Source organism: Triticum urartu, chromosome 4A (genome assembly GCF_056163025.1).
Source record: "Triticum urartu cultivar PI428250 chromosome 4A, HENAU_Tu73, whole genome shotgun sequence".
Classification (NCBI taxonomy): Eukaryota; Viridiplantae; Streptophyta; class Magnoliopsida; order Poales; family Poaceae; genus Triticum; species Triticum urartu.
Window position 1 is genome coordinate 465,219,793 of NC_141876.1, and position 26,845 is coordinate 465,246,637.

A 26,845-nucleotide genomic window follows, 5' to 3' on the forward strand; every position below is an offset into this window, starting at 1 on the left:
GTCGTCTTGAGCTTGTTCTTGTTCTTGAACTTGCTCGGAGGAGAGAACTTGACCTTGGGCATCACTTGATGTGTCAACACCATCTTGAGCATGATCTTGCCCTTGGTCATGTTCTTGAGGATGAGGGCCTTCATGTTGTTCTTTGGAAGCGTGTGGGCCTTGGGTTGGTGATGGCTCCACTTGAGTGGAGCATTGTCCTTCTCCTTCGGCCACAAGGGGTTCCTCAATGAGTAGGATAAAGCCAACACCCATTCTTCTTATGGCTTGAGGAGGAATTTCATCACCTACATCACAAGTGCCACTTTGCTCCACTTGGGAGCCGTTATTCTCATCAAACTCCACGTTACATGTCTCCTCAATAAGTCTCATGGATTTATTGAGGACACGGTAAGCATGAGAGTTTGTAGCATAACCAACAAATATGCCCTCATAAGCTCTAGCCTCAAATTTAGACAACCGAACACCTTTCTTGAGAATGAAACACTTACACCCGAACACCCGAAAGTACTTGAGGTTGGGCTTGTTACCGGCGAGTATCTCATATGGAGTCTTGTTCAAGCCCTTGCGGAGGTAGAGCCGATTGGATGCATGGCACGCGGTGTTGATGGCTTCGGCCCAAAAGTTGTACGGAGACTTGAACTCCGCCATCATGGTCCTTGCTGCATCCATCAACGTCCGGTTCTTCCTCTCCGCAACACTGTTTTGTTGAGGGGTGTAAGGTGCGGAATATTGATGCTTGATCCCCTCATCACTAAGAAACTCATCCAAGGTGTAGTTCTTGAACTCGGTGCCGTTGTCACTTCTTATTGTCAAGATCTTTGCATTTGGTTGACGTTGTGCTTCATTTGCAAAGTCAATGACGGTTTGTTGGGTCACGCTCTTCTTCTTGAAGAAATACACCCAAGTGTATCTTGAGTAGTCATCCACAGTCACCAAGCAATACTTTCTACCCCCAAGACTATCAAAGGATGGAGGCCCAAAGAGGTCCAAGTGAAAGAGATCCAAAGGCCTCTTTGAGTAAATGATAGTCGTGGGAGGGTGAGCCTTCTCATGTAGCTTTCCTTCGATACAACCACTGTAAGCACGATCTTTAGCAAAACTAACATTCGTTAGTCCACGGACATGGTCCCCCTTGAGAAGACTTTGCAAAGATCTCATATTGACATGGGCTAGACGGCGATGCCAAAGCCATCCCACATCAACTTTAGCCATTAGGCATGTCGCGGTCTTAGTGGGTCGCTCCGAAAAGTTAATCACATATAGACTGTTCTCGACATGCCCAACAAAGGCTACTTTAAGAGTCTTGCTCCACAAGAGGGCCATGGTATCGATATCAAAGAAAGTGGCAAAGCCCATGATTGCAAGTTGACGAACGGAAAGTAAATTGTATGCAAGGGACTCAACAAGCATGACCTTCTCGATCGTGAGATCATGAGAGATGACCACCTTGCCAAGTCCCAATACCTTAGAAGATGAGGCGTCACCCCACTCGACATTGGTGGGCATAGATGGAATCTTGTGCACGTCCACCACCAAGTCCTTGCTTCCGGTCATATGATTTGTAGCTCCGCTATCGAGCAACCATGATACCCCACTGGAAGCAAACACCTACAAGAGATCAATGCTTGGTTTTAGGTACCCATTTTGTAATGGGTCCTTTGATGTTAGTAACAAGGGTCTTTGGAACCCAAATAGACCATTCAATGTATTCATGAGGAGAACCAACGAATTTGGCATATACATGCCCATCACTAGCACGACATAACATATAAGAAGGATTAAAGTCGCCGGCTTTGATGAGAGGAGTGGCATTGCCCTTTTTGACAGCGCCACCCTTCACATTGTTCTTCTTCTCCTTGGAAGCACTCTCTCACTCCTTCACAAAGGTTTGCATGAGGGGAGGAGGTCGTTTGGTCTTGTCATTCTTCTTCTTGTTCTTGGACTCGGGCACGTACCCCACCCCTTCCTTGGCCACAACTCCCTTTTGGTTGATCAAGAGGTCGTTGAGGTTCTTCTTGCCTTGTATGCAAGTCGCAAGACCTCTCTCAAGTTGCCCCTTTAGCTTAGCGTTCTCCTCAACAAGATGCACATGCTCACAACACGGGTTAGTAGCATTTGCATTATCAATTAACATCATACGAGGAAAAGTGGCTTTTTCCTTGGTTAGCTTTACTTGAAGTTGATCATGAGACTCTTTGAGGCTAGCATGAGCACCCTTCAAGACCTTGTGAGCCTTGTCATAGATCAAACTCCTCTTTGAGTCTAGCAAGATCAACCTCAAGTTCGGCCTTCTCCGAGTTTAGCACATGAGAAACAATGAGAACATGATCATAATGTTTCTTTAACTTAGCATGGTCAACGTTGTGTGACTCCTCAAGAGCCAAACGAAGACCACGCTCTTCCTCAAGAGCATTGGAAAGATCCAAAATCTCATCGGCATAGTCACGACTATGCCCTTCCATCTTAGTGATGGTATCTTCGTGAGCCTCGATCATGTCATTGGCTTCACCAAGTTGTTCCAAGAGAGCAACAAAGTGCTTCTTGGATTTACCCTTAAGTTTTCCCATAAAGGCCTCAAACTCATTTGCCTCCACATTAGCTCCCTCATATTCATCAATGCTATCCGTCGAAGAAGGATGATTAATCATGGTAGTTTTGATGTTGGGGGTTACCTTGTTGGTGGCTTTAGCCATGAGGTACCTGGCGATGATGCTCTCATTGGGTGAGTCGAAGAGAGACACCCGTGGAGTCGTCGCAATGGCAACTGAGGCCATGGCAGCCAACTCACCATCTTCATTATCGTCATCATCCTCATTGTACTCTTCTTGTACCACCAATGCCTTGGGAGGAGTCTTCTTGGTGAAGTTGCTCTTGTTGTGGAACAGCTTGGCCTTGTCCTTTCGGATGAGATTTCCACCATTATCTTCCCTCTTCTCATACGGGCACTCCGCAACAAAATGACTCACATTGCCACAATTGTAGCAAGTCCTTACACGTTGCTTGCTCTTCGTGCCACTTGAGTTGTTTTTTTTAAAGTTTGGCCTCGAGTTTTTCTTGCTCCAAAATTGCCTTGAAGCGAGTGCCATGTGTTCATGATATGCATACTTTGTATCTTCGGGGTTGCTCTTCTCTTCTTCCTCTTCTTCTTCTTCAACGGAGAGCTTGGCCTTCAATGCAAGGTTGGGCTTCTTTTCCCTTTGAGAATGAAGCACCACATTGTCGGCGGTCTTGTCCAAAATGTTCATGGCCACAAACTCATCCAACACTTCGCTTGAGGTCAAAGTGTGGAACTCCGGTCTTTGACGAATGACGGAGGACATGGCCTTGTGGTAGGGCATCATTGCCTTGAGGAATTTGCGCTTGATCCAATTGTCATCCGTGTCCTTGCTCCCGTGATCTCGGAGTGAGACCGCGAGTTTGGTTACTCTCCGATAAAGCTCATGAGGTTCTTCATCTTCTTTCATTGCAAACTCATCGGCCTCATCTTGCACCACTTCATAGCTGGAGCGTCGAATGCTTGCGCTTCCCCGGTAGAGAGAGACAACACAAAGCCATGCGTCTTTGGCCAAGGCGAAGGGCCGAAGATGAGGTAGGTCTCGGGTGGGATTGCATCTTGAATGATGAAGAGAGCATTCTCATTGAATTGATTATCCGCGGCTTCTCGAGGAGTGAAGTTGCTTGGATCATGCGGATAGAAACCTTCTTCAATGATTCTCCAAAGATTAGTGTTCACATGATTTAAATGACATTTAAAGCGGTAAACCCAAGAATCAAAGTCCTCATTTTTTACAATCTTAGGGGGAGGACCGGCATGATTCAAATGAGTGGAAGGAACCGGTCCACCATAAACAAGTGGTGGTTCCACATGAGCAAAGATACCGGTGCCATTCTTACCACTAGAAGAAGGAGCCTTTTCACTACTAGCTTCCCCCTTATCGGAGGTAGCATCTGTCACCTTGTCGGTGGGATTACCCACTTTCAACGGTGCGGTGGATAGTTTAAGCCCTTCAAGGAATTTGGTAAAAATGCTTTCAACCTCAGGTTTTCAATGTCTCCAAGGCCACATTGAACTCCTCACGGGAGACCGAGGTTTCCCCATCGCCCGTAGACGAGATCGGATTCACACCGGAGTGTTCCTCCACACCGTCTACGGTATCAACCATACTCTTCGGACGGTAAAGTCCTTAATAAAGAGACGAGGCTCTGATACCAATTGAAAGGATCGATATGGTTGACTAGAGGGGGTGAATATGCAACTAACAATTTTTAGCTTTTCTTTAACAATTTAAACTTTGCATCAAAGTAGGTTGTCTAGATATGCAACTAGGTGAGCAACCTATATGATGCAACAAGGATAGGAACACAAGCAAGCAAGAGATATGACACAAATATGCTTGCACAAGTAAAGGCACGAGATAACCAAGAGTGGAGACGGTGGAGACGAGGATGTGTTACCGAAATTCTTTCCCTTTGAGGGGAAGTACGTCTCTGTTGGAGCGGTGTGGAGTCACAATGCTCCCCAAGAAGCCACTAGGGCCACCGTATTCTCCTCACGCCCTCACACAATGCGAGATGCCGTGATTCCACTATTGGTGCCCTTGGAGGCGGCGACCGAACCTTTACAAACAAGGTTGGGGCAATCTCCACAACTCAATTGGAGGCTCCCAACGACACCACGAAGCTTCACCACAATGGACTATGGCTCCGCGGTGACCTCACCCGTTTAGGATGCTCAAACACCCAAGAGTAATAAGATCCGCAAGGGATTAGTGGGGGGAATCAAATTTCTCTTGGTGGAAGTGTGGATCGAGGCCTTCTCAACCACTCCCGAGCAAATCAACAAGTTTGATTGGCTAGGGAGTGAGATCGGGCGAAAATGAAGCTTAGAGCAACAATGGAGCTTAGGGTTGGAAGAGATAAGTCAACGGGGAAGAAGGGGACCCCTTATATAGTGAGGGACAAAGATCCAACCGTTATCCACCTACCAGCCCGCGGCCAGCGGTACTACCGCACCATACAAGCGGTACTACCGTGGGGCCACGCGGTACTTCCGCTTGCTGCCAAGCGGTACTACCACAAGTTCACGCGGTGCAACCGTGCAGGCCCGCGGTACTACCGTTGCAGCAGCAACGGCTAGGGCAGACCTATGGCACAAGTGCTGAGGGCGGTACTTCCGCAGGCATGGTACTACCGCTCCCCCTTGCGGTACTACCACAAGGCAGGAATCCCCTAGCATGGGAAGAGAGAGGATAAGGAAACAACCGTGCCTACTTTCGCTGAAAAATGGAAGAAGCAAAAACCTGACACAGTACTACCGCAGAGGGGCGGTACTACCGCCTGGCAGCTGAGCACGGTACTACCGCGGAATGAAAGCGGTACTCCCGTGGTAGGCGCGGATGTAAAAAATTACGTCCGCCCCTACTACCGTGGGGGAGCGGTACTAGCCTGGTGGGCCACGGTAGTGCAGCTCCAGGGGAGCGGTACTACCGTGGGCACCCGCGGTACTACCGCGCCGCAACACGGTACTACCGCTGGTGCCTACGGTACTACCGCTCACCTGGGAGCAGTACTACCACAGGCCAACACAGCAGCCAGAAACAAGGTGACGAGATAAACAACAAAGGAAGCTCCAAGGTGCAAGGGAAAGGAGGGGACAAGGAAGAAACATGTACGTGATGATTCCACCCAAACCTTTCCGACGCGGACCCCCTCTTAATAGTACAGCTTTCCTACGACTCAAATCCACCAAAAAGAAACATAGAAAAGACGTCGTCTTCAACAGTCTTCGAGGGGCACCCAACCGTCTCGTGCCTAGCGATGAAATGTCTGGGATACTCAAGGCACACGATTAGTCCGCAAACGCGTTGTCATCAATCACCAAAACACCTTAGGGATAAATATGCCCTTACACCAGTGGCCTGCGCGGGGCATCTAAAGCTCCACGCCCAACCGCGCTGGCCCTTCACGGGTCGTGCCTTCCCCGGTGAGGCGACGGGGCGAGTAGTGGCGCCTGTCACCATCGTCCCCTGCTCCTCCCAGAAGACGATCGTTGCTCGTGCCGGCACCGCCGAGTTTGCGATCATGATTCCCGAAGTCGGAGGCAAGGCCATCGACCCAGGCTGGATCTATCCAGTCCGGCTGCGTGCTGTGCAAATTTGCGTCGGTTGCCATGACTCGGAGGACGAGCTTATTTGTGGCGTCATTCACCAATTGTTGACCATGTCCGAGAAGGACACCTGCCGCAAAATGCTAAGGCATTGCGGCTTGGCCTCGAGGAGTCCGAACGCCACGCCAAGGAGAAGGCGGTCATTGCGCACAGAAGCTGTGCGGCTTGCCAAGGAGCAGGCCGCCCTGCTCAGTGTCTGGATGGGCTCCCCTCGTTGTCCTTGCCCTCCAGTGGCACCTCCAGAGGGCCTAGTACCGTCGCACCGGAGATGCCAAAAGGGGAAGGGGCCGACAAGGAAGCGCTCCATGCTTTTTTTGCGGGAATAAAACTTATATTACTCATCAACGATTGATACATTTTGAGGCACATAACTGTGCAACACATGGGGGGCTGCACCTAGCCATATGTCAGTACGAATATGTAATCTACCAAATTTTGCCAAAAAAATGTCTCACCGTATTCTGACTACGATGTACATGAGTAATACATGCTTTCCTCTCTAAGCGCTTCTTTTTAATCTCTTGGACCAAGAAAGCAAATCTCGATCTATCTGGCTTCTCACTTTTCACCACATAAATGGTCTCCAAACAATTAGTTTCAACTTGAAGAGTTAGATTGCTCCATTGCATAGGTAGTTGATTCCTTCCGACAATCCTCAACCTGAAGCGTGAACTTCGATGAACTATCTAGTATGCTTCTAGTCGTAGTTGTCTAGTATGTTTCCCGCAAAAAAAGTAGTTGTCTAGTAGGTCAATCGAACTATCCATCTTTTGTGTATGTCCAATTTGTAATGATGAACCTGCTATGCCCGATGTTGTGCTATGATATCTATCTTCGTCGTTTTATTTACGTTGTATAAGATTGCATGGATGTAGGGGTTTTGGATATGCGAAAGACACATGTGACCAACGAACATAGACAAATGAGGGATGGAAGGCCGTTGTGTGTGGACGCTAGCGCCCATCGATATATATGGGCTCATATTAGTCCAATGCGGTTGTAGATGGTCTAGTGTCATAGGCCCTGTTTGGTTCGGCTGTGGATTTCTAAAAGCAGCTGTGAAAAATCTACTGTGGAAAAATAGCTGTGAAAAATCTGATGTGAAAAAGATGTAGGTCATTTGGCAAACCAGCTGATACAACTTTTTTAGATTTTGACCTGCAACGGAATCAGATTTTGGAAAGCACGCCCTGGGCTGCTTCCACTTTTGGTTTAGATTTTGGCAGCGGATTTCTGGAATCAGATTCTGCTGGGTTCGCCCTTTGGTTCAGATTCTGCTGCGCGGCAGCGGAATCCGTCGATAAAAACTGAACCAAACAAGGCCATAGTGTCATACGAAAGCCACTTTCATGGCCGCCTAAAGCTGTCGAGTTCAACTCGGAGAAGGCACGCCGCACGCGGAAGTCATATCCCCATTTGGATAGTTCTTTTTTTTTGAATTGTAAGTATAGTTCCGGTTAGTTTTCCCCACACAACAAAAAGGTCTTGCTTTTTCTTGAGCAGAACAAACAAGTTCTGCTTTTAAACTGGTTTGGCATAATGATGTGAAAAGAAAAAAACTGGTTTGCCATAATGGAATTTGTAGGAAGGGAGAACGAGCCCAGCAAGGTAGAGTCCGGTCCGACCGCGAAGGCCCGAACCGACCCAGCCAAAACAATCCCCGTCGCGCCCGCGTGGGTCGTGACTCGTGCGCCCCCACCCCACCTCTCACCACCACGCGTTCTCCCTACGCGTCCCCCCTACTATTATATCGCGCCCGCCTCCCGCAAAAATATCTCCCAAATTCCCCGACACACCACGACTTGGCAACCCTAATCAGCTTCCCCAACCAATTCGATTCCCCGTCGCCGAGCTCCCCCTCCCAACCCTAGCGCCAGATCCGCCCGCTCGCCCGCGCAGCCATGGCGGAGTCCCTCGACATGTCCCTCGAGGACATCATCAAGAGCAACAAGAAGGGCAACTCCTCGTCCGGCGGGGGTGGCCGCCGCCGCGAGGGTCGCCGCGGATCTGCCGCTGCCGGCAGCGGCGCGGCCGCCGCCGCCGCCGGAGGCGTCGGCCCCAACAGGCGCGCCTTCAAGAGGTCGGGGAACAGGGCGGCGCCCTACCAGCCGCCGAAGGTACGAACGAATCGCACGGGCTATGCTTCGCGCCGTCGGCGGAGGATGGTCTTCCGCTTTCGCCGAGGCGGGGGAGGATGATCTGGTGGTTTTCTCACTCTGGTGTGACGCGATCCAGGCCCCGGAATCGGCGTGGCAGCACGACATGTACTCGGACGCCTCTGCGAGAGGCGGCGGCGGCGGGAGGGTCTCGGCTATCGAGACCGGCACCAAGCTCCTCATCACCAATTTGGACTTCGGCGTCTCAACCGAGGACCTCAAGGTATATACGTCGCCGGATCTACATGTCCAGTTGTTGCTCTCATGTAATTTGGCTGAGTAGTTGGTCTCAAAGAATCTCGTAGTTTGCCTGGATGTTGTATTAGTCGATCTATTTTATAGATCTGGCACAGACTCAGTACCATAACTGTGATTTGGTCGTGCTAGTAGCCTCGCGTTGTTGAATTTTCTTAGCTGTTTTTTTTTTGAGAATTTCTTAGCTTGTTTCTGTGAGTAGGACTTTAGTTCTCAATTATAGTTAATTGTTAATGGTTGTTTGGAAGGGTGTGACCTCTTTACTGGCGTTGTTATGTTTTCAATTGCGCTGCCGTAGTCTCGATTTGATATGTTTAATTGATTTTTTTGCATCTTATTGCATACTTCATAAGTTGACAAAGTTGCTCACATGGAATCTTTTACTTGTTATGGTCTCTCAGTTTGTATAGTTTACTTAAATGTTGTATGCTCTCTATAGAATGCTTTTTGCAGTTTCCTGTTCATACGGCACTGTTCCTGAGTTATTTTTTCTTTGAATGGTTCAGGAGCTTTTCTCCGAGCTGGGTGATGTGAAGCGATGCTTGATTCACTATGACCGAAGTGGGAGGTCTAAGGTACTGATCCAGTCTTATGTTTTTCTTTGTTCCATGTGTGTGTTCTGTGTGATGCCTAATATTACTTATGTTCTGTAGGGAACAGCTGAGGTTATATTTGCAAGGCGTGGTGATGCTGTTGCAGCGCTGAGGAAATACAACAATGTCCAACTTGATGGCAAGCCTATGAAAATAGAGATACTTGGGACTAACACTCCTACTGCTCCAGCCGCACTACCGACCAATAATGGAAGCTATGCTAGGAATGTTGCTAAGAGGTATGTTAGATTTGGCGCATTGCTTATTTGTGGATTCAGTTTATTGCAATTAAAGTATCTGAATTTGCCTGTTTGCTAGAATTGTTCATAAAGTCTTGTGTGTTTTTAAATGTTGTGGATGGTGAATTGGTGATAATACAATTGCTATTATATATCTCAGAGGTGTTCCATTATATATCGCCCAATATTTCAGGAGACATTATATAACAGTGGGTGGTCGCCGTGTTGCAATGGGCATCACATTTAGTTTGTTCTTAGTTTGTAGGGGTATTAGCAGAAGTGAATTATGAATTTCATTTTCATGAATTCATCTTTTTCTACATAGTTAGCTGGTTAGGTTATCTAGCATATTAACCATGTTCTACCATTTTCCTGCTTTATTGAATGTTTATAGGTGCACCTTTTGTTGCTTTGTCTGTTAGCAGTAGATTTTCCCATCTTACCGTACACCACTTCATTTGTTACAGTGCACCAAGGGGTGTCTCAGCTAGTTTGCCACAGAACAGACCCCGTGCAAGGGGTGGGAGGGGTCGCCGTGGCGGTGGCGGAGGCAGTGGATCTGGCGGTCGTCGTGGGAAAGAGCGTAGTCAGCCAAGGTCTGCTGAAGAACTTGATGCTGAGTTGGAGAAGTACCATGCACAGGGTACGACGCCGATGCAGACCACCGAATAAATCGACATCTTTGCAGCCTTGATATTTCAACATGAAATTTGAAGGGGCGCCCCTTTGTTCCCGCTTTTTGTGCTACTATATGTTCAAGGGACAACAAAACCTTTTACTTGTCAGGTTCTTGGCTTACTGAATTGTATGGGTTATGTGTCTACATAGAACTAGAGTTGAGTGGATACCGGTGAACACTACTGTTATGAACATTACTTGATTGCCTTTAGTTTCTGCCTTCCTTGAGGAGCGCAAGGACTAAGGACCACCCAAGTTGCTCCGCATGTGAAAGTTATTGAAGATGTATGAGGTGCTCACATTCCTTTGCCGCCAATCTATCATGAGGCTGAAATTCAGATGTGCCATGGTGATCAAGCTAAACCCTTATTTTGGGTGGTCTTTGGGCGTTGTTTCCCCGCTGAACGATCTTTTAAGCTTCAGCCATCTTTAGTAAGAGGTATGTTTCCCTATCTGTTTACATTTCTAAAGTTAGTTGGTATACTTTATTCATGGCTTTAATGATCATTTTCTCTCAAATTGCAGGTGGTTGCTACTCTTATGTTATTATTATGCTAGCATTGCTTTATTCTCTTGCCCATAGCAAAACCACATGCCAGCTGGAGACGTTGTGTGATCTTCCTTCCCCAGGTGCTTAACAAGTTACCTGGTATGGTTATTGTGGCTTTGCTAATTGTGCTTCTTCATAAGCAAGGTGCAAATCTAGCAATATTCTCTTCACGTACCGAGTCACATGCCAGCTGGAGGGGTACTGTTCTTTTAGAAGTTTTGCGTGATCTTCCTTCTTCAGGGGTCAACAAAGTGTCTGATATGAGTATGGTGGATTCGCTAGTTGGGCTTCTTACTGAAGAAGCATTAAGGTGCAAATCTTGCTTTGCGCGATCTGCTAACAGTTAAGGGTTGCCAATTGGTTTGATGGTGCACAGATTTCCCATTCTTTGGACGCCCCTTTGGCGCCCCCTTGCAGCTGCTGACTTCATTTATGATGGTTGGGCCTTTCTGTTTGAAATTCAACTAGGCATCAAAGTACTATTTGGAACCCAACTAATCTGGCTGATCTATTCAACTATATCTTTATTCCTTGCTGGGGATCTGAAGCGTAGGTTCGAATTTTGCTGTTGGGTTGCATGATTGCAGATGAATGATGGCTTGCAGTTGGCCAATCAGCTTAAGAGTTTTCGGTGGCATGATAAACCACCGAAGTACTGAGTTGCTTTTTTTCTGTTGTTTTAGTATTGTTTTGTTGCTGCTGCTATTGTTTGGAACTGCCATATAGATTGTGTTGTGTTGGATTTTATGCTTCTGAGGAAATGGCATTTCGCTGTGCTTCTTTTTTTGCCAGGAAATATTTTTTTTTCAGTGTTTATCTCTGTTATACAATGTGGCTTGCATCTGCGTTTTGCGGTTGAAGAGGTTTTCAGTTAGTGAGAACCTAAACGCTCTATGGATGACAGTCGCCGCCGAACTTTGGACGATTATGCCCCTTTTTGAAACGACAGTAGATTGGTAGCAGCTTTAGTTAGGCTGTCGCAGATTGTAAGTAGCACGACTGCCCAGGTGAAACTACCAATGCAGATAGCTAAATTCACAGTACGGTGAACGTACTTTCGAACCGAGTGCGAGTTGGTTTAGGTCCGAACTTTTTGGTTTCTTTACCCTGTGGGCCGAATGTAACTCTCATCTGGCCTCCCAGAGGCGTTAGCTCACAATGCAGGGAAAGAGATCTTCACCAGGAAGAAATCCTGCGCTGAGATGGGGAAGAAGAGGCGCATCTGGAGCCGGCGTATGCATGCCTTCCCAAGTTCCCATCTCTCTTCGATCTTCAATATCGCCTGCCCTCCCTCCCGAATGCAACTGTTAGGATTTAATTAATCCTATTAATCCCTGCTTTTCCTGATGAGGCGGTTGCCTCGCATCCCTTCAGTTACCCCTTCGGGGCCATCATCAATCTCTACTCCTAATAAACGAGTTCGTAAGTCGGTCGTTCGTTCGTTCTCCAGTCGATCGACTTCCCCACCCCTGTCGATCCCCGCTCCGCCAAGCCCCACATGGGCCCAACCCAACAAGCCTATGACAGAAAGCCCATGTCGTCACATGCACGTCACTCGCCTGCTCCCATCCCTACCACGAACTGGCGGCGCGCTAGGGTTAGCGCCACCACCAGCCACACCCGCCGCTCGGCTCCTCGCCGGACACCCATGTGATCTCGTGCGCAGCTGCCACCTCGTCGCTGTCCTCGGCCCATCTCTAGCACCGTCAACGCACCGCCGGCCGCCTCCCTCGCCAAGTCCCTGCTGCAAGCTCCCTGATGCCTCGCCACGCCGGTCTTCCTCCTCCTCCTTACCCACCTAGCTGACCTCTGCCGCGACGCCTAAACCCGCCTGCTGCGCAGCTCCTCGTTGCCATGGAGGGGTTCAACTCCAATCCCAACGTTCTTCATCTTCAAGGTTCAACTGTTCACGTTTGAAGATTTTCTATTTTGGGTGCGAGTTCATACTAATTGTACAATGATTCACGTAAGTTGGTGCCGATTTAATCTGGAAATTTGGAGCTTGTTTGGTTCAGTGCCTACCGCTGCCCTGCCAATTTTTTGGCGTTGACCGATGGGGTGGGCTGGCGTTTGGATTGCAGCCAAATTTTAGAATCCCGACCAATATTTTGGTCACCTGCTGCAACCTGTAGTGATTCTGGCGACTACGTGGTGGCGAGAACTTGGCGGTGAATTCGATGGCCAAAAAATTGGCATGCCAACGTTTTGGTAGGGCTCTTGTGGGCATCATCCAAACATGCCCTTGGTAATAGAAATCCCCCTCCTTTGCCTCTGTTCGATTTTGCTAGCTATCCTTGTTGTAGATCATAGGGTTGTCATCTTCATATGTCATATGATATATAATTGATGCAAAATGCAGCTGACCCATCGTGTATCTGAAACCATTTATCTGTAGTTGTGTTCTTTTTGGTATATCTGAATATGACTAAAGATGTTTGAAGAAATGGATGGCCAAAACGGTGGTATCTTTGGCCAGATGACTGGACCATCTTCTATGATCCAGAGGAAGCACCTCTTGCACAGACATGTATATTTATTTGTGAATCCGATCCTAACAAGAGTATTTGACCTTTAACATTTTTCTGACAGAAAGTATGAGCACCTAAATTTCTTGGAATTTAATAGCTCCTAAAACAGATGTTTTGTCATAGTGAAGGAACCAGAGGGGAGGATATATAGGTATGCCCCGCCGCGGCGCAACCCTTGATCCGTCTTCGGTCAATATTCTGTATGATCTGATCATACTGAACATGTATCTATTGCATCGCTACAAGCTGAACTCACCATGTACTGATTATATATCTCCCTGGTCACATTAGATGGCTAATAATTTCATGCACACAATAGCAGATATTCAGAGATTTGGAATTGTTTTGTCGTCTTCTTTCTATGAAAGATAAGCATGAATGCAGCGATGGCAAACCTAAACATCGTTGCCAATTTTCTCTTTCACGGAGTAGGATAAATGTCATGGCAGCAGCTGCAAACTGCAAAAACATTATTGTTACGGGGTGCACCATGTTTAACTGCCTCATGTTTGTTCTTCATTATTCCATATCAAAGTGATGTCGTCCAATGGGTATGTTCCTGTCTTATGTAGAAATTGCTTTCCGTGAGGCATGCCCTGAAGATGATACAGTATCATTCCTCTTGGTGCCCGTGCTAATATAACTCTTATTTTGAAAAAAACAATTTCTTTGTATTTGGGAGCAGGATATTAGGTAGAAATCTTTTGGTGAACTGCAGATTTAAGCGTCTCTGGCGAGTTCTTTTCGGTCAGCTCCACCTCCCTTGGCGCTTGACCTAGCAGATGTGTGTGCGTGTGCAGATCACCCATGCCTCCACTACGCCACCTGCTGTTGGATGGCACTGGCCGTCCAAGCGTGTGGAACTGGAAGGACTGTCCATCATGGCGGCACAGCTCATCTCGGAGGAGAAAAGACCAAGGTCCTGCAGGTAACATCCCATCAACTACCTGTCTACTAAATAGAAAGCTTCCATCTTGATGTAATTTTCTGGATGTTAATCCTACTTGCTTGTTTGATAAACCTTGTCATATGCTTCATGTGAGGTTTCTTGTATTGATAGCAGGCAATGAGTTACTATATATGATATCATATTCCAAATACAATGATTGAACTCATCAGTTCAGCAGATCCTACATAAAAGTTTTACTGATTTCTTGTGCAAGATCCTAAAACAGTTTACCATTGGATCCCTAGATTTTCTTATACTGTTGAAGTTTCTTCCTAATAAATATACAATATGTTTGGGGTTTATCTGAGTGCCTAGCATGGTGCAACAGTTATATTTTTCTTCAACGACGGTGAAAGAGCTATAACTTATACTGATCTCTGATTCAAGTTCTTTTTTTCTATGGAGGGCACTGTAACTATCTCATGGTCAGAACATTGATCATGTTAGTAATTTAGTCTATATTATTTAGTTTCAAAAGAAAATTTCTCCTGAGTGAGAAGTTTCCATTTCTCATGAGTTAGAAATTTCCGGAGGGTGGCGGTGTTGAAGGGACCCGCTGGCGCTGGCCAAGATCCCGATCGATGGACGTGCCTGGTCGCTGGAGCCAGATCGCGCGTTGGCTTGGGGGCACCCTGGGGTTTTCCACAACAGTGCAGGATGGGGACTGAGTGTCGGGGCATGTCGCGGGTTCCGGTTGGGGGCTTGATCATATAACTGAATTATTATTGCTTGCTTTCTGACACTGTGACATTGAACACTAAAGCTGAATTGACTCTCTTCACAAGATTCACTTTGATACAACCATTTTCTTAATGACAGTCTTCATGTGAAGGTTTCAAGTGCTACATATAGGAGGAGGCAGGAGTGGCTGCAATCTTGCTACGAAATGACACTTATGGAGCTTCTTTACCTAACATGGCCAAGAAGTCCGCAAAATCCAGTGAGCATAGAGTATAGCCGGTTGGATACATATCTGCAGAGTGCATGTAGTGTGTGTGTCAGATATACAGTGGAAAAACACCACAATGCAAGTGTCAGATCCTGTTCTTGATGCAATTTTGCGACTCTATTCTGGACTGTAAGCAATTGGTTGATGTTAAGCTGAAACTCGGATCAGTCTCGTGGCTCTTCTGTACCTATATGCCTAGATTATTTACTAATGGTATATGAACTATATCTTCCTATATAGGATGATCAATTGCCAGGAATAGAAAGACTATGGTTTTGATTTTTATCATGTTTTTGTGATTAGCTTCCTGGTAGACTGGACTTCCAGTTATCCGCTAGACTAAATAATTTCTAGCTATTTTTTAACTATTGATTAGTACACAGAGATGAATTATGTTGGTCTCAAAATGCAACATATTTCTTGGATGCCTTGACTGTATGCATACTTGTGTTATATGTGATGCGCTCACGATATATGCTAGATGGTATCTTCCTTTTTATAGCTTGATTAGATGCAACTATGGACGTTTAATACAACTAGACATGGTGGCGTGCTCCGCCGCGCCTGGCGAAAGAACTGTAGTTTGTGGGAGACTTCAGGTGGCCTGGTCCTTACAGCATCGTTGGTGGCCTGATTTTCTGTGTGGCTGGTAGCTTGTGTTTTTTTTTTCTGGGAACGGTCAAAATGAGTTGTATGCTGCTAGCTGTGGACGGGAAAATACATGGATGAACTCAAGTACATCTGCACCCACTTCGAAAGACACCTTTTTAAGTTCAAAAAAAAATTCTGAAAATTGTTGCACATGTACAGCTTCACATTCTATGTGTGCGCCAAAAGTTTCGAATGATTTTTTTTTGTGTGCAAAAAAGACAAAAAACTGTCTCATGGAACAATATTTTCAACCATTGAAATTTGTCTTTTTTGTGGAGGTAAAATAAAATGATGTATTTTTACGAAAGTTTGTGTCGCGCACATATTTTTGCATAGATGTAGACGGGAAATTTTGTTTTGGAACTATTTATAACATTTAAAAATGCGTTTAACATGCATTTCTAAGAGATGGGTGCATATACACCTAATAGGCGGTGGTGGATCGACACAAATAGGGGGAGGGGGGATCAGGGCAGAGAGCATGGCGGTTGGCGGGTACTCCCCCTTGGCGGTCCATGGGGAAATATGGCGTGAAGGAGATAGTGTGTCATGGTGAAGATGATATGGACATTGTTTGATTTTAAAGGAGAGGGTTCTAGCGAGCAATGTCCCGCTACGGCGGGAACCGAGCAGGAAGAGGAGGGTCCACTAAAAAAGAGAAGGGTCCATCGTGGGATGGTTATTTTTTTTGTGTTGGGCCAGTGTGTTGAAGATAACATGGCGGACAACCATATTCCTCTCACACATATGGTCTGGATTTGGGGTAGCATGGACTGTCCAAACGGTTGAATTTTGAGAAGCCCGCTAGGCAATCGTTTCACGTCCGAACATGGTCAGGCGTACGAGAGAGAAATGAGTGTCGGACTTGGAGACGACCTTTATCATTTGTTCAATTCATTTATATGCATCGTAGCCCGTAGCAACGCACGGGCACTCTGCTAGTAAGAATAACTATTCACTTTTACTTCTCTGTCCCCGTCTCTCTTGTTTTTTTGATGGTATCTCTCGCCGCTTTATTTAATTATGAAATGAAACTCGAAATCTCATCCGAAACAATGTCCAAAATGCAGTCTGGCAGGGAAGAGAGCCATACTTGAGAAAGTTCATCTTCCATTCCCACCTTAGCTAACCTATCAGCGGCGGCATTTGCACTACGTCGCACCCACTTAACCTCTTTCACAATCGGCCCCAGGGCAGACAGATTCTTCTCCTCATCATTTAGCATCGCAACGACTCGAGCCGAGTCGCTCTCCAGATGAAGTTGCATTGCGCCCAAGCTCGTCGCCAGTTGTACAGCCGACTTGCAAGCGAGCAGCTCCACTCTCCCCGGATCAAACATCGCTCCGAGGAACTGGCAAGAAGCCGCTCTAAACGCGCCTTGATGATCACGCAGCACCACCCCCACGCCTCCTTTTTGCCTACACTTGCACAACGAGCCATCCACATTGGCCTTAGTCCATCCGTCCTCCGGAGTCTCCCAGGCTTGTTGCACCGTTGCTTCCCTTTGCCTCACCTCCTTCTTATGCTCCTCAGCCCATTCATTGAGATAAGTAGCTACCCTGGTTGATAATTCGTGAGGTTCAGTAATCTTGCGTCCATCTCTAGCATCATTTCTCGCTAGCCAAAGGGTATATACTGCCTGCACCATGACCGATCTCTCCAGCTCCTCCGCCTGAGCGAACCATTCCAGCAACCATTTCTCTAGCTTGCTCTGGGAATCAATGCTGCGTGGTGGGATTGCCACCGAGATTCCCAATTCCGAGCTAAGCCGTCTCCAAAAACACAGGGAGTGCGGGCACCCCCAAAATCTGTGGTATCCATCTTCCCGTCCACATGCTATGCAAAACACTCCAGCCTTGATACGCCGGCGCAGCAACTCTGCACCCGTGGCCAGGCCGTTCCTCATCAGTCGCCACATGTGAACTTTTGCCTTGCCTGGCGCTGCCGTGTCCCACATAGACAACCAGCCCCTGTGAGTAAAGGCAGACGAGGAGGCCCCGCTCGTCCGACCCTCGCTGCATTCAGGCTCATCCTCAGGTGATAGGCAGATCGCACTGTGAACTTCCCGTCCTTAGTGTTATTCCATGCACTACCAGAATAACTGGCGATGCCGACGGCCGAACCTATGCCGACGGCCCCCATCGGCATAGATTGGCCTATCCCGAAGGCCCAGCCCAGGCCGTCGGCATAGAAAAGCCGTCAGCGTATATCAATCTATGCCGACGGCCCCCGTCGGCAAAGCTCACCCATCGGCGTCGATAGAAATATGCCGACGGTGGCCGTCAGTATAGAGAAGGCCGTCGGCATAGCTCGTGGCCCGGCTACCCGGACGGAGACGGCCTTTTGACGGCGTCAATCTACGCCGACGGGCTAACGGCGGCCGTCGGCATAGACGCCACGTCATCGATCCGCGTCGCCCGCCACGTCATCGATCCGCATCGCTCGCCTGTCCGTGGGGTGGCAAATCTATGCCGACGGCCTGGCCGTCGGCATAGGTCTGGCCCATGGATGTTGCCACATCACCGATCCGCGCCCTTAGGCACGGCATCGATCCGTGGCCATGTGCGCAGGTATGCCGACGGCCTTGCCGTCGGCATATCTCTATTTTTTTATTTTTATTTTTTTACTTATTTTTATTTACTTTTCCCTGTTTTTTTCACAACATAAATGTGCCTTGTCTAACAAAAAAAAACATACCCAGATGGTATATCGATTGCCCCCCTCACGGACGTTGCTGCCGCCGCGCCGTGCCCCACAGCGACGCCGGAGATGGGGGGCACACCCCGGAGCTACGTGCCGGGTGCCTGCGCTAGCCACCACGCTTTCACAATCGTAGGAGGGCCCAAAGCAACACCTAGCGGCATTGCTACCCCCCAGGTACACCCTCCCGTCTAACCGGGCCCTCATACATGCGGGGCGGTGTGGTGCCATGTCTGAAGAGGCGGGACGAGGGCCCTGGGGGATAGCAATACCACCGGAGCATCGCACCGGGCCCTCATACATGCGGGGTGGTGTGGTGCCCTGTCCAAATTAGAGGCGGCACGCGTCTCCGGGTTGTGCCCCCGCTCACGGACGGCGCCGCCGCCGGCACCTGAAGGGGGGAAGCGGACGCGTCAGGTCTACACGGAGGGGATCTTACTGTGGGTTTGGCCCGGATGTTGCTCTAAAGTGTTCGTATGGGCTGACCTAACACGACCGGGAGGATAGTTCCACTGGTCAAAACCCGTCCGTGCAAAGTCAAAGGGCTAGATCCCGTGGTCAAACGCTACAGGGTTAGGCGGGACGGGGGCCGGGGGGGGGGGGAGGGATAGCAATGCCACCCGAGCGTCGCACCGGGCCCTCATACATGCGGGATGGTGTGCTGGCATGTCCGAAGAGGCGGCACGCGTCTCCGGGGTCTGCCCCCTCACACGGACGGCGCCGCCGCCGGCACCTGAAGGGGGGAAACGGACGCGTCGGGTCTACACGGAGGGGATCTTACTGTGGGTTTGGCCCGGATGTTGCTCTAAAGTGTTCGTATGGGCTGACCTAACACGACCGGGTGGATAGTTCCAGTGGTCAAAACCCGTCCGTGCAAAGTCAAAGGGCTAGATCCCGTGGTCAAACGCTACAGGGTTAGGTGGGACGGGGGCCGTGGGGGGGGGGGGCTAGCAATGCCACTCGAGCGTGGCACCGGGCCCTCATACATGCGGGGTGGTGTGCTGGCATATCCAAAGAGGCGGCACGCGTCTCCGGGGTGTGCCCCCTCACACGGACGGCGCCGACGCCGGCACCTGGAGGGGGGAAACGGATGCGTCGGGTCTACACGGAGGGGATCTTACTGTGGGTTTGGCCCGGATGTTGCTCTAAAGTGTTCGTATGGGCTGACCTAACACGACTGGGAGGATAGTTCCACTGGTCAAAACCCGTCCGTGCAAAGTCAAAGGGCTAGATCCCGTGGTCAAACGCTACAGGGTTAGGCGGGACGGGGGCCGTGGGGGGGGGGGGGGTAGCAATGCCACCCGAGTGTCGCACCGGGCCCTCATACATGCGGGATCGTGTGCTGGCATGTCCGAAGAGGCGGCACGCGTCTCCGGGGTGTGCCCCCTCACACGGACGGCGCCGCCGCCGGCACCTGAAGGGGGGAAACGGACGCGTCGGGTCTAAACGGAGGGGATCTTACTGTGGGTTTGGCCCGGATGTTGCTCTAAAGTGTTCGTATGGGCTGACCTAACACGACCGGGTGGATAGTTCCAGTGGTCAAAACCCGTCCATGCAAAGTCAAAGGGCTAGATCCCGTGGTCAAATGCTACAGGGTTAGGCGGGACGGGGGCCGTGGGAGGGGGGGGGGTAGCAATGCCACCCGAGCGTCGCACCGGGCCCTCATACATGCGGGGTGGTGTGCTGGCATGTCCGAAGAGGCGGCACGCGTCTCCGGGGTGTGCCCCCTCACACGGACGGCGCCACCGTCGGCACCTGAAGGGGGGAAACGGACGCGTCGGGTCTACACGGAGGGGATCTTACTGTGGGTTTGGCCCGGATGTTGCTCTAAAGTGTTCGTATGGGCTGACCTAACACGACCGGGTCGATAGTTTCACTGGTCAAAACCCGTCCGTGCAAAGTCAAAGGGCTAGATCCCGTGGTTAAATGCTACAGGGTTAGGCGGGACGGGGGCCCTGGGGGGGGGGGGGGGTAGCAATGCCACCCGAGCATCGCATCGGGCCCTCATACATGCGGGGTGGTGTGCTGGCATGTCCGAAGAGGCGGCACGCGTCTTCGGGGTGTGCCCCCTCACACGGACGGCGCCGCCGCCGGCACCTGGAGGGGGGAAACGGACCCGTGCTGCCTCTTCGGACATGCCAGCACACCACCCCGCATGTATAAGGGCCCGGTGCGACGCTCGGGTGGCATTGCTACCCCCCAAGGCCCCCATCCCGCCTAACCCTGTAGCGTTTGACCACGGGATCTAGCCCTTTGACTTTGCACGGACGGGTTTTGACTAGTGGAACTATCCAGCCGGTCGTGTTAGGTCAGCCCATACGAACACTTTAGAGCAACATCCGGGCCAAATCCACAGTAAGATCCCCTCTGTGTAGACCCGACGCGTCCGTTTCCCCCCTTCAGGTGCCGGCGGTGGCGCCGTCCGTGTGAGGGGGCACACCCCGGAGACGCGTGCCGCCTCTTCGGACATGCCAGCACACCACCCCGCATGTATGAGGGCCCGATGCGACGCTCGGGTGGCATTGCTACCCCCCAGGGCCCCCGTCCCGCCTAACCCTGTAGCATTTGACCACGGGATCTAGCCCTTTGACTTTGCACAGACGGGTTTTGACTAGTGGAACTATCCAGCCGGTCGTGTTAGGTCAGCCCATACGAACACTTTAGAGCAACATCCGGGCCAAACCCACAGTAAGATCCCCTCCGTGTAGACCCGACGCGTCCGTTTCCCCCCTCCAGGTGCCGGCGGCGGCGCCGTCCGTGTGAGGGGGCACACTCCGGAGACGCGTGCCGCCTCTTCGGACATGCCAGCACACTATACGGCATGTATGAGGTCCTGGTGCGATGCTCCAGTGGCATTGCTACCCCCTACGGCCCCCGTAGCGCCTAACCTCCCAGGGTCCCGGTGTCACGGTCGTCGCACCGGGTACCGGGTGGAGGAGGAGGCAGGCGAGGAGGAGGAGGAGGTTGGGGAGGGGGAGGCAGGCGAGGAGGAGGGTGGTGGCGGGGATGATGGTGGTGACGGGAAGGGGGTTGACACGAAGGGGTGGCTGCGTGGCAACGCAAAGCTACCAAAGCAGGTTCCTGCTACTGAGGAGCAGAAGTGGCTCATTGAGCCCACGGGAAAAGAGTAAGTGGTTCATTATGTTGCTTGTCACATGCTTATTCCGGTTGTTATTTATTTTTCTTGTCACATGCTAATAGTTCATTCTTTTGCAGCAACTGGATATATTCTAAAGGGGTCCGTATTCCCAACGGCCTCATCACCGTCTTGCTGAAGTTATATTGGCCGGGGTTGTACTGTCCTGATCCAGTCAGGCAGCCGGACCGTCGGGTTTTGGCCACGAGCTGGGACCACTGGGAAGCGGCCCGCCACGCGGACCATGAGACCCATGCCAAGGCCGTGATCACTACTTTCTGGGTGAGTTCTCTTCAGAAGCACAAGTCCATTCTAGTTTCATGAATGATTTAACTCATGGCTTCTCCCATTCTTGTTTCATGCATGATTGTAGAAATTCTATCGAGTTCTTCCGGAGCACAGGGCTAGAGCGGACCAGATTGTGCTGCGCCAATGCAAGAAGAAGGCCCGCCAGATGCAGTACGAGGTGCGCTATGTGGCCATCTCCACATACTACCACGACTATCTTGGTGTGAAGATGACCAAGGAAGAAGCGCGGAGGATGGGCATTACCTTGGAGAGGCCCGAGTTCTTGGCGGTAAGTATAAAACATTTTTCATTATGCTTTCATATATTATGCTTTCATTATGCTTTCATTACCTTGTGGTACATTATGCTTTATGCTTTATGCTTCCATAACACCAATTTGGACACACCTACATGCCATTATGCTTTTATTATGTAGGTGTGTCCAAATTGGTGTTATGGAAAAGACGAGTCCTGGGCGGCATTGGTGGATCTTTGGTGTGATGAGGCTAGAGCCTGGGCGGCTATGGGAACCAAAAATAAGGCTAACCGAGGGACGGAGGGAGTACATGCTCAGGGAAACCGAAACGACTATCTCCACAAGGCAGTTAATGTATGACTAACCCCATTAAACATTCTTCTTCTTCTATTTACCATCACTTTCTTATGTATGACTAACCTCTGTTTGGTGGTGCAGGAGGAGAAACTGAAGCGGCCGCTCTCACACATGCAGGCGTGGGAGATCGCCCATACGCGGAAGGACCCCAAGCCTGGCGAGCCCAAGTACTACGGCAAGAAGACCGCAGAGAGGAAGAAGGCCTACTCCGAAGCGTATCTGGAGTTACATCCTGACACACCTGACCCCATTGCGGCGCCTCTGGACGACATGGTGGTGGTGAGGATGGGGCCCAAGGAGCACGGTCGGGAGGCGGTTCTCGATGCTGTGATCACTCCTAGTATCTCCTACACACAGCTTTGTCGGATCGACCCGAGCCTGAGCCAGCGCACGAGCCAGCCAGTGACTAGTACACAGTACCTCTTTCAGGAGCAACAATCTGTAAGTATTTTCCCTCTTATCTTCATTTCTCACTTCATTTTCCGCATTTAGTAGTTTTATGAGTTCCATCATGTCATACCGTAGGCCTACATGGAGTACACACGCCAGGAGACCATGGCGTGGCATCAGAGGCTTTATGAACACCAAGTGCAGAGGGATAGCCAGATGCAGCAGGATTTTCAGGATATGGCGGCCGGCAGGTGTCCTCAGTTCCCTCCAGCACAATGCCCTCCAGCACAACCAGTGCCGATGAGCTTTGAGGAGTTTGTGGCACAGACCGCTGGCCCCTCGCCGGTTAGTTCATCCCCAATCTATTCACCCAAAGCATGTCATGCCTTTCAACACAGTCATATATCCCGTGCATATGTCTTTTCAACATCCAGGGAACAGGTGGATCTACCATTGGCGGTGGTCTTCGCAGCACTCCGGAGACACGGAGCCCGACCACTCCGATCCACGGAGGCGGAGGCGGAGGAGGAGGCGGTCTTGGCGGTAGCGTTGCCGCTAGCAGTGACGACCTGGGCTTCGGCGGTCTTGGCGGTGACGACCTCCGTGGTGCTCGATGTCCTGGCGCTTAAGCCTTTGGGTCACATTGTGGCGGTCTTGGTGGTGATGATACTTATATGCTTGTGATGTTTCTTATTGTTGTTTGTGAGATTCTTATGCTTGGTGGTGATGATACTTATATGTTTATGCTTTGCGATGCTTCTTATGATGTGTGATGATGAATTTGTTCTTTGATGCTGCTGGGCCAACTGTTATGTGATGCATATATTTGTTGTGTGCTGTATATATTCAAATGAATTGAGCTGAAACAAAATAGAAAAAAGAAAAAAAACAGACAGAAACTATGCCGACGGCAAGGCCGTCGGCATAGAGCTGCCGTGAGCTCCCAGTGGCTGCCACGTGGCAGGTCTATGCCGACGGCATAGTTTCAAACTAAGCCGACGGCTAGGTCGTCGGCATAGGCCTGCTCCAGGAGCTCCCAGTGGCTGCCACGTGGCAGGTCTATGCCGACGGTCTAGCCGTCGGCATAGTTTCAACCTAAGCCGACAGCTATGCCGACGGCTAGGCCGTCGGCACAAACCTGCCACGTGGCGAGCAAGCATTGGTCAGCACTTGACGACAGCCGCCGTTAGGCGATAACGTTGCCGACGGCCGGGGCCGTCGGCATAGATGTACGGACACCGTCGGGATAGGGCCTATGCCGACGGCCTTTCTATGCCGACGGCATTCCTGGCTACGCCGACGGATATGTTGCCGACGGCCCTATGCCGACGGGTGCTGTCGGCATAGGCCTGTCCCGACGGCCATTCAGGGATATGCCGACGGCCCTGGCCGTCGGCATAGGGTGCGATTCCGGTAGTGATGCTATATAGTCATTAACTCCCGGGCCGCCCACAGTGATCTGTTTTATATCCTCTGCATCATCCGGTGAGAACATATCCTCAATCCTACTATTATCCCATGCCGCACCTGTATGGTCTAGCAGGTCCAATACCTTCACCACTCCCAGTTGAAACACTGCGCCCAGTGGCTGCAAGCTTCCTTGGCGTGGAATCCATGGGTCATGGTGGATGTTCACGAACGAGCCATCTCCGATCCGCCAAATGATACCTTCTCGCAGCAGGCCACGCCCATGAAGGATGCTTCTAAAAGTGTATGATCCACCGGACGGACAAGTTGCACTCATAATTGAGCTTTCTTTAAAATATCTCGCACGAAGTACCCTAGCACAGAGGGAGTCCGATACCTGCAAGATCCTCCAGGCTTGCTTAGCCAATAACGCCTGGTTGAAAGCTTCATAGTCCCTGAAGCCCATACCTCCTGTACATTTTGATTGGCACATTTTATCCCATGCGATCCAGTGCACTTTCCTTTCACCGTTTATTGCACCCATCAGAATTTTGAAGAGATTGAAGTCAATTTCCGGCACATCTTCTTTGATAGGTGAAAACAACTCATGGTGAAAGTTGGTGTTGCCTGTAGCCCAGACTTAACTAGTAATTCTCTTGCTTTCTTCGAGAGTCCTTGTCCTTTCCATCCCGTTACCTTGCCTTTACAACTTTCCGTTAAGTATTTGAAAGTCCCATCCTTATTTCTCCCAACCAGTGTTGGTAGACCCAAACATCTTTCACTGAGCGCCTCTTGTTCAATGCCAAAGGTGTGCTTCAGAATCTCCTTTTGCTGCTGTTCACAACCTTTCCCAAAGAAAGTTGAAGACTTTTGGAGGTTGATTTTTAGTCTCGATGCCACTTCATATCTAGCCAAGATGTTCTTTAGCACCTGAATATTTTCTGTCGAGCCCTGCATGAATACTATACTATCATCTGCAAACAGGAGATGTGTGACTTGGGGGCCAGTGCCCCCAAACCCCACCCCTTTTATACTTCCTTCTTCTTGAGCCTTCTTTAGCATAGCTGAGAATCCTTCAACACAGAACAAGAATAAATAGGGGATAGAGGATCCCCTTGTCTCAGCCCTCTGGATGGTAAAAAACATCTAGATAGCCCACCATTTAATTTCATCATGAATCTGGCAGAGGTCACACATCTCATAACCATGGCGATCCAACCCTCGGCAAACCCAAGCTTTAACAACATATGTTCAAGAAACATCCACTCCACTCTGTCATAAGCCTTCGTCATGTCAAGCTTAACTGCACATAAAGCCTTCTTTCGTCTCCGGGTTCTGATCGCATGCACGCACTCATATGCCACCAAAACATTGTCCGTTATAAGCCTGCCTGGTACAAAAGCGTTCTGTTCCTCGAAGATAAGCACATGTAGAATAACCTTTAGCCTATTCGCAAGAACCTTCGCTGCCATTTTGTACAGAACATTACACAAACTGATTGGGCGGAATTGAGAAAGCAGCTCCGGTGAGTTGACCTTCGGAATCATCACAATCGTCGTTGCATTGAACGAATCTGGAGCAGCAACACCCTCAAGAAATCCCCGACGGCCCGGCATACGTCCTCCCGTACCATCGGCCAGTGCCTTTGGTAGAAAAGCGCAGGTAACCCATCCGGACCCGGGGCCTTTGTTGGCCCCATCTGAAACAACGCCTCCTCAATCTCTACATCCGTCACTCTTTGCACCAGTTTTTCATTCATCTGTTGCGTAACAGCCGGGTTAATTATCTCCAGAAGCTCCTGCGCTCCCTCTGATCCCTCGGAAGTAAACAACAGCTCATAGAAAGTCGTTGCCATTCCCCTCATTTCCTCGTCAACCATGCATTTCGTCCCATCGTCGCGTCGTAGGGCTCGTACCGTATTTTTTCTTTTTCGGCGTGAGGCCCGGCCCTGGAAATATTTGGTGTTTTGATCACCATCCTTCAACCAATCCACACACAATCGCTGCCTATAGTATACCTCCTCTCTCGCATATATATCTCTTAGTTGGCCTTCAATCTCGCGTACCTCCAGTGAGATACCCGTCGCTAGCGCTCTCTGCTTTGCTTCTTCAAGCTGTTTCTTGAGCTTTGATATTTGTCTTCGAATAGACCCAAACACAGCCCAGCTCCACCTCTGCATGTCCGCTGAAACCAGATGGATCTTCTCCCATACCGCTGCTAAACCTCTGGCTCCCAAGCTCGCTGAAACCCACGCGTCCGCGACCATGCGCTCGTAGTCCTCATGCTTCGTCCAAGCCTCCTCAAACCTGAACGGAAACGCTTCCCTTTGTCTATGTGTTGGAGCCGTCTCCAACACATGCACAAGCAGAGTCAAATGATCAGATTCCTCCGTGATAATATGCTCAACATGAGTCTCCGGGTACATCTCCAAAAAATCATCCGTACACATTGCACGGTCTAGCCGGACCTGGACGTTTGCATCACCCTCTCTCCTGTTATCCCACGAGTATCTATAACCATAGAACCCCAGGTCCGCTAGTCCACATTCCGCCGCACAGTCTCTGAAGTCTTCCATTTGCGAGAAACTTCTCATGTTT

The 26,845-nt window shown here is 49.8% G+C and overlaps 2 protein-coding genes across 2 annotated transcripts; one reads left to right on the forward strand and one right to left on the reverse strand.

The window, feature by feature from the left end:
* Positions 1–7,926: 7,926 nt before the first annotated feature.
* Positions 7,927–11,433, forward strand: LOC125552126 (THO complex subunit 4A). Its single transcript, XM_048715605.2, has 6 exons — positions 7,927–8,283; positions 8,402–8,545; positions 9,084–9,152; positions 9,231–9,409; positions 9,877–10,526; positions 10,613–11,433. The coding sequence occupies exons 1-5, from the start codon at positions 8,068–8,070 to the stop codon at positions 10,079–10,081; spliced, it is 813 nt and encodes a 270-aa protein (XP_048571562.1). The 5' UTR covers positions 7,927–8,067; the 3' UTR covers positions 10,082–10,526; positions 10,613–11,433.
* Positions 11,434–16,735: 5,302 nt separating this feature from the next.
* LOC147976177 (uncharacterized) lies at positions 16,736–17,620 on the reverse strand. The gene has a single exon (XM_087520760.1). The coding sequence runs from the start codon at positions 17,618–17,620 to the stop codon at positions 16,736–16,738; it is 885 nt and encodes a 294-aa protein (XP_087376886.1).
* Positions 17,621–26,845: the final 9,225 nt, after the last annotated feature.

Excerpts from the sequence above, each read along its gene's own strand:
- LOC125552126 (XM_048715605.2), top strand. The coding sequence starts at position 8,068 with ATGGCGGAGTCCCTCGACATGTCCCTCGAGGACATCATCAAGAGCAAC. Across the intron at positions 8,546-9,083 it reads TCTCAACCGAGGACCTCAAG|GAGCTTTTCTCCGAGCTGGG; the intron begins GTATATACGTCG and ends TGAATGGTTCAG. Across the intron at positions 9,153-9,230 it reads ACCGAAGTGGGAGGTCTAAG|GGAACAGCTGAGGTTATATT; the intron begins GTACTGATCCAG and ends TATGTTCTGTAG.
- LOC147976177 (XM_087520760.1), bottom strand. The coding sequence starts at position 17,620 with ATGAGGAACGGCCTGGCCACGGGTGCAGAGTTGCTGCGCCGGCGTATC.